We start from the raw sequence: 7,578 nt of genomic DNA on the forward strand, positions 1-7,578 counted from the left end.
ATTTATTAATTTATTATTTAGATGTTTTCTGCTTCGTGAATCAGGGAGAAATGACATTTTGCAGGAAAAGGGGAAAAAAAAAAAGAAAATTATAGCAGAGGTGTGTTGAGTCATTACTGTTGGAGATGAGAATTACAGGTTGCTGCTTAAAAAGTGACCTTTTGATTTTTTTCCGTCATCCAGAGGCGGCTGGGCAGGGTTCGGGAGGAGGTGAGTGCACTGGCAGCACTCCCTGCCGGCCTCGCTGGTGCTGTCACTGCGCGCTGAAACAAGAACTGGCTTAAACCCCAGGATTTTCAGTGCACAGAGCATGTATTACTCATGTCAGTCGAGGAACATTGTGGTTTCAAGGTCCACAAGAGCCTCATGTCACCGCTTTTTTGGTATGGCCATTGCAGAAGTAAAAAAGCCAGTGAAAGTTGCACACCAGGCCACGTTCATTCTGCAATTTGCTTCCTGCCAGAGGTTCACCACATCCCCATATCAAACTGAATTAATGATTTGCATATGAGTAGAGCACCAGATGATCACAGTAAATAATTCTCTTTGTAAGCAACATTTTACTGCATGAGCAGTGAGACTTTTTTATTTTTTTTCCCCCTTCTTTCCTTCCCTTCTCCCCAAGAGGTTACTGAAAAACAGCCTTGACATTGATTTTATTTTCAGCACTTTGCAGGTGTCAGGGGAGCAGGCAAGTGGCTGCCTTGGGTGGCAGTTGCAACCCGCCCCTCCTGGGTCACTGCACTACTGACTACCAGGCGGTCAGATGTGATTTGGGGAAAAGGGTTTCCATTGGTTTTTGGGAGGCTGGGAAGAGGCACGGTTGGTCTGTGCCTGCAGCAATGCAGCTGGGGCTGTGCTGTGCTCTCCCACTCATCCCAGCAGCGAGCAAGGCCTGGCACTGCTATGGCCAGGATCGGTCCTGTCAGCAGAGCTGATGGGGCTTATGGCTGGGAAAAAGCAAAGGAGCAGAATTTAATCCAGGATGTGATATACTGTAATAATGTTTTCAGTGCTTTGATTCACTTTTTTTTTTCTGTTTTATTTCCTTATTCTAAGCAGCCTGAATTAAGTGCCTCCAAACTCCCTCATCCTGGGTCAAGTCTCTCCTGCAGCAGCCAAGCTGGTTGGGAGCAGCAGGGCTCACCAGAGCCAGGCTCACCTCACACAGACAGGCCTAAACAAGCTCTAACCTAGATGAGCACATCTTTATTTTCAGTTCCACGAATACACATCTAAACTGCCCAGATCTCAGCTGGATGTGTCGCATAAACCACCGCTCCTTTCCAGTTGCCATTCTCACCAGCCATGGGACAGTCGTTCCCTCTGCAAGCTTGTGCAACACCGTTAGAGGGCATTTGGGTTTCATTTTTGAATCACCCAGAAGGATTTCGCTGTGAGAAAACAAAGGCAGAGCTGCAGAGCTTTCGAGACTCTTGCACAGCTGGAGCAGCTCCAGCCCATCAGGAGGTGGCCCCGATTCATCTTTGCAATTTGTTTTCTCTTTTTTCCTGCTTTTCTTTTGGCTTGGGCTGGCGGGGTATGTGCTTGGATGGCAGGCGATATGTCTGGTGCTGTGGAGCCGTGTCTCCTTTGTCTGAGCTCCTTGCTCACCGAAGCCCTGCCAAACCGCCAGCGCTTTGGAGAGGAGGAGGCCAGGCAGAGCGGGAAGGTTCGTGGTTATTCTGGAGAGATGCATGGAAGGTGAATTAGAGCTGCCATCAGGAGGGATGCCTCTGCCCGTGCCCCGGAATGCTGCTGCTAGGTGGATATGGTGGGATGGCTGAGCTTGTGCACAGTTGAGCTGCTGTGGTGTGCAGCCCAGTGCACCTGCTCCATCCCAGGGGGGTCAGGGTATGAGAGTTCCCCCCAGGGATTTGGATTTCCAGGTGCTGGAGATGGTCTCTCTTGCAGAGCTGCATGCGCGATGTGGCAAAGGAGCAGCATCACCTCTCAAAAGCCCCACTGATCCAGGAAAAGACCAATTCCCAGTTTCTCAGGTGTGTCCGTGCTCATGGCAGGGTTTCCCCATTTCATTCAGCCTAAGAAACTCAGCGATGCTGCCCAGTAATCATGCCAAGGGCAGTGGGGATGCACAAAGGGGGCAGGTGCTGCGTGACATGGGGATCTTGCTCTCTGTTTCCACCCTCTTTTGCAGCCAAAGTCCAGCAGTTCTTCCCCATTTTTCCGAAGGACATGCCCTACATCTCCACCAAAACCACAGTGCCGTGGGTTTGTGCCAGACTCTTTCCCAGGATGAGGCGTTGGGTCTGGGATGCAATCAGTGTGGGCACAGCTACAGATGACTTCTTCTTCCCCTCTGGAAAGGCAGAGAGTGATAGGGTGGTGGAGCAGGGTGGTGGCATGTCCCCCACGTCTAGGAATCAGGGGCATGTGGCAGTGCAGGTGCCTGGCCATGGAAAGTGCTGCCTGCATGCGAGCAAGGCAGTTTTGCACTGTGCCCACACTGGGGCTGTGCCAGGCTAATTGAGGGGCCGGCAGAGCCCTGCCTCTCGGGTGTCCCCAGGGAGGAGCTGCAGGTGCTCCGGCCACAGGGGCAGGGCAAGCTCACCTGCAGAGCTCAGAGTTATGTGGGATCCATGGTGCTCTTGGATTCAGACATCCAGAGACCCCCAAATTCAGGTCTGCATTTGCCATCAGCTATTTTCAAAGCGCCGTTTCAGGACATAGGTTGTCTGTCCCTGAGACAGCCAGCTCATGGCGGGGAAGGTGTGATGAGGTGCCACGGCTCATGCTGCCTGGCATTTCCCTTTCTTAGTGAAAACTATTGCCCAGAGGCACCATCTTCACTGAGGCACTTACCACTGGGGATGCTGCCGGCAGAGCCGGGCAGGGTCTGGCCATGCAGAGCCGCCGCTGAGTCTCCAGCCTGCAGTAGCGGTTCTGGTTGGAGACGCGGGTCGAGAAGCCCACGCCACAGGTGACTGAGCAGGCGCTCCACTCTGTGCCCCACTCCTGGCAGGGGTACGGCAGCAACGGGGACACTGCCCCAGGGGCTGGATGGAAAGAGATGAAGGGAAAGGGCTGTTTGGAGCCAGGCACTGTGCAGCAGGTGCTGCAGGCATAGTCCTGTGTGGTGGAGAAATGAGGTGTCTCCTGGTGATGTTCATGGTCAAGGGTGAAGGGACCATCCCCAGAAACCTGTGTGGGCATCCTCTCACTGACGCCTCCTGCATCTTACCTGCCCCAGCATCCCGGAGGAGGTGCTGGTCCCGCGCTTCACAGATCCACTCAGGACAGCACTTCCCCGGGATTTCCACACGCCGTGGGAAGGGGCAGTCCGGGGTGGGCAGCCGGACGTCCTCCTGGCAGAGCGGGACGCAGGTGAAGCCCCCGTCCAGGCAGCGGCACTGGAGTTTGCAGCTGGGCTGGAAAACCTCCCCGTCTCGATAGAGCCGGCCGTTCACCTCGCAGCCCTCCTCGCTGTCTTCAACTGCAAGTGACAGGGAGCCCATTAGGGACAAAATGACAGAGATGTGGATGGTTAGAGGGGACTGCTGAGGGAAACAATGGTGCTGGTATGAAGGGGCTGAACTGGGGGGCCTGACTGAGGTGTGTGGGGCAGATAGAGGTTTGCAGCAGCTTCCCTACCTCCTCTGCTGATCTCTGCTGTTTTTTCAAAGCAGCAGCTCAGCAGCTGGTAAGAACCCCCCTGCCCTTTGGTTCTGACCCTGCCTTTCAGAATTTTCAGGCTAGAAAACGCTCCTCTGAAATTTCTCTGCTGGACCTCCAGGCTCCAGACCCAGCAAGGTGACTGCAGTATCCCCAGGACCCCTGTGTCCATCCCTGCTCAAACCACCCCAAGACCCCAGTCAGTAAATGGCACAAGAGCTGACTGGAGCTGCTGCACAGCCCCACAGCCAAGCTACTGCATCAGCCTCAATAAAGCTATTTTCGGAGCCTTAATTCCTTCTCTGAAACCGCTGTGGGGTGCCTGGCACTGGCTGGTGCCCTGGATTGAGCTGGGGCTTGTTCTGGGCTGGGGGCTTCGAGACATCCTTGTGGGGAGCGGGCAGCCCTGTGCTCACAGTTGCAGGTGGCTCCTGTCCCTGTGGGTGCTGTGCTGTAGTCGCAGACGAGGCCCTGGCTCTGGTCACAGACGTGGAGGTAGTCGCAGGGCTCTCCCAGGCGCCGGGCACAGATCTTACAGCAGCCACAGCCATCCAGGACCAGGGGGGACCCACGGGGACAGTGGGGTGGCACCCAGGGGCAGTAGCATGGTCGCCGGCACAGCTGGGCACACACCTGCAGAGGCAAAGCCATTGCTGATTCAGTACAGGTGTTCTTCTGGCTAATGGCTGCTATTTTACTGGGGCAGCCAGGTAACCCCCTCTTAATCATTAGATTTTCAGCGGAGGGAAGCTCTGAAAATCCATGGGAGTAGGGTGAAGCAGCTTGGAAAGCTATTGTCCTCTAAAGGCACAGCATGATGAGCACCTAAGAGAATTAGGGATGCTCAGCACTCTGCAGGATGGGAACACATCACTGCTCTGAATGCACAGGAGGAGGACGGAGCTGCAAAGTGGACAAGCCAGGTAGCAGTGGAGGAAGATGGAGCTGCAAAGTGAACATTCCAGGTAGTGGTGGGCATTTCACAGGGCTGGCAGCCCTGGAGGCGGTCGCGTGCTTCCCTAAGCAGCCTGGGGATGGGGGGGAAGCAGCATGCCCCCATGCTTGCCACCAAGGCCGTGGGTCGTGCCCAGCTGGAGATGTGGCTTTGCAGGGGCTGCGTGCACATGGTGGTGGCCCAGCACCTCATTCTGAACAGTCTTAACAGCTGTCATTCATGCCAAGAAACGGGGTGTTGCATCAGCAGTGGGGGATCTGAAGCCAGGCAAACCTCACAGCTTTCCCTCCCGGTCCCGCTGCCTCCTCTGCCCGTCCCTGGCTGCAGCATCCTCTGCCTGGCCTGGCAGATAAGCACGTTTTCAAGGACTGAGAGCTACATTTCCCCTCCCAGCTAGACTGAGCAATTGCTTCGGCAGGGCTGTGTGCGGCAGCCGTTTGCTCAGATGGTTGTTTGCCAGGGCCGTGCCCGCAGCAGTTCAGCCGGCAGGTCGGTGGTACATCCACGGCTCATTCTGCTCGCACAATTACCCTGGCACAAAGAGCTTCTGCAGGCAGCGCTCGTGCTCCCGTCATGTCGCATCTGACAGGGCTGCTGCATTCGGGGCCTGAAGCCAAGGGATTTAGCTCTGCAGTTTGGAAGCGAGTTCTTTGCCAGCACTGGCCTTACAGCACGTGCACGTGTGTGAGCCCCACGCAGCAGCTCTGAGCCGCTCTCTGACAGCCTGGCCGCTCTGCTTGCTGCACGGCCACCACGTGCAACACAGACAGCATTTTGGTAAATGGGCAACCAAAAGATTCAGCCCTGTTGCTGGTCCAGACACTAGTGTCTCTGCTGAGACTGCCAAGAGATCAATAGATTCAGCTGGACTATGTGGATTTTAGATACCGTTGTTCTTTCTCTTCTAGCATCTCCCAGTAGCATCAGGTCTGACACAACCAGCTAGGGAAGGTGGGTGCTGGGGTGCTGTCTGTTCCCTGTTTGCAGCAGTTCAGATGGTTTTTTATGGAGCTGTAGAAATGTCACTGCCAGGAACTGGAGATAAAATATATCCAAACTGGGCTGGACAATCTGAGTCTTGTTCTAGTTTCATCAGTGAGCAGCATTAGTAGTGTGGCAGAAATGAGAGACAGACTGCCAGCAGGGACCGAAGGACTGGCCTGTGGTGGCCAGGTTTGGGCTGGAGGCACCAGGGCCCTTGGTGATTCTCCAGACACTCCTGAGCACCTGGGCCAGGAGCCATTGCTCCATCACAGCTTACCCAGGCAGCCAAGGGCATTTTTCATCTTTCAGAAGGTTGCTATTACAGATCAATGTTTTAGAAAGATTAGCCAAGCCAACTCCATTAATCCATTTCCCTTTGCTCCTTGTAATTAACTTGTCTTTAGCTGACAATGTGGTTCCTATCAGAGATCTTAACTGTCTGGGAAAGAACTCAAATAGGCACAGCACTGCTGTGATGCCCTCGCTTGCAGAAGATCTGCCTTGGGATTCAAGCAGTAATTAGAAGGACTTGGAGCTGAGATAGCCCAGGCATCTCAACTCTCCTGTTCTCTGCACAGGCAACTATTTTCACACGTAGTCCAAGAGAAAAAAAAAATGAAATTACTACAACAACCCCAACTCTGTCGGAGGCATTGGCTCTGCATGAGCATCCCAGGGAGGGAGGGAGGGCTGAGTAATGCTGTGGCTGGTGCTCGCTGCTTGGCCCCGCAGCCTGGGCAGGGACCAAGGAGGCTGCAGGAGCCGCTACTGCCAGGCTGCTGCTCGCTGCAGGGACACATACCACAGCCCCGGGGAGCTGCAGGGCGAGCAAACAGAGCGCATTGCTGTCATTCCTCTGTGCTCCGTGAACTTGCACAACAGATGCCTTTGGCCCATGAACATGAGACCCCACTGCTTCATTGCAAATGTCTCTCCCGTTCATAGCTATGCCCCCGCGGGACTGCATCAATACAGCCTGGCTAGCCTGCACTAGCACCGGGCTCCTTGTGACAGCCCAGTACTCCCTGCTTCTTATTTTGCAAGAACCAGGTGCTTCCTCAAGTAAGGCTGAAGCTGCCCCAGAGCCCCATCTCCCTTACCTTGGAGAGGATGCAGAGGAGCGAGAGGAAGAGGAGCCGCTTCTCCAGCTGGAGCCTCATGCTGCTCTCCCCTCCACCACTTCAGCACATCACCCCCCAGGCAGTTTGGAGGCAGCGGCGTGTTCGCAGGTTTTAAAGCCCTGAGTAGGTCCTGCTGGTGTTTATACTCTCCCTGCTCTGATGTCACTCACAGGCTCCAATATAAACATGAGTAGGTTTGGACAAGCCTCAAGATTTTTTTTTTTTTCTTCTTTCTTTTTTCATTTTTTTTTCCAGTCCACATTCCAGCTGCCATTTCCACCACTCTCAAGGTGAGAATGTGCTGTTCACTGAGACAGCAAATGAAGGGAAGGGATGCTGTACTGGGGGAGAACAGGAGAGGGTCTGGCAGCCAGGCTGCTGGGGTGAACCGGCTCCTTGCTGCCAGCCACAACCAGGAAAGAAGGTCTGTGCCTCTTCCTACAGACCAACATCTGCCCAGACACAGCCCGTGTCTTTGGGGTTTTTCAGGGTTTGGGGGGCTGTCCCTGCCACCATCGTTCCGGGACATTGCCATGACTGAGCAGGGGACCCATCCCTGTATTTCAAGCTGAGTGCCGTGCGTGGCAGGCTGTGGAGAGGGGTGAGCTGTCCATGCTGCACAGAGCCCTGGAGTCCCAGGCGGGACCTGTCCCTCTCTCTCTGTTGACAGCGTGTGTGACTTGGATTTGGTTGCCAGCACCTGCGGTAGCAGCGGTTTGCCAGGTAACTCTCCAGGCAGCAGTGATGCGCGTCCCTCTCCATTTCTCTGGCATAGCAAGAGCTGGAAAGGGATTTGCTGTGGTGGGGATGCTGCCATAGCATCCCCTGTCCTGAGTGGGGCTGTGGCTGCCCGGGGGGGATGCAGGGGCTGGGGGGGAGGTTGGA

General features: G+C 54.9%; 1 protein-coding gene across 1 annotated transcript; it reads right to left on the reverse strand.

The window, feature by feature from the left end:
- Nucleotides 1-39: 39 nt before the first annotated feature.
- Nucleotides 40-6,826, reverse strand: CCN5 (cellular communication network factor 5). The gene is made up of 5 exons (XM_065849960.2): nt 6,673-6,826; nt 4,050-4,266; nt 3,203-3,454; nt 2,824-3,017; nt 40-2,320 (listed from the first exon to the last, which is right to left on the reverse strand). The coding sequence occupies exons 1-5, from the start codon at nt 6,730-6,732 to the stop codon at nt 2,297-2,299; spliced, it is 747 nt and encodes a 248-aa protein (XP_065706032.1). The 5' UTR covers nt 6,733-6,826; the 3' UTR covers nt 40-2,296.
- Between the last annotated feature and the right edge of the window lie 752 nt (nt 6,827-7,578).

Source organism: Patagioenas fasciata, chromosome 16 (genome assembly GCF_037038585.1).
Source record: "Patagioenas fasciata isolate bPatFas1 chromosome 16, bPatFas1.hap1, whole genome shotgun sequence".
NCBI classification, from domain to species: Eukaryota; Metazoa; Chordata; class Aves; order Columbiformes; family Columbidae; genus Patagioenas; species Patagioenas fasciata.

Bases quoted from the DNA above. Each gene is read 5' to 3' on its own strand.
- CCN5 (XM_065849960.2), bottom strand. From the start codon at position 6,732: ATGAGGCTCCAGCTGGAGAAGCGGCTCCTCTTCCTCTCGCTCCTCTGC. The intron at 3,455-4,049 runs GTGAGCACAGGG...TGTCACTTGCAG, and splicing joins GACAGGAGCCACCTGCAACT to TTGAAGACAGCGAGGAGGGC. The intron at 2,321-2,823 runs GTAAGTGCCTCA...CTGCCTTTCCAG, and splicing joins TGCCGGCAGCATCCCCAGTG to AGGGGAAGAAGAAGTCATCT.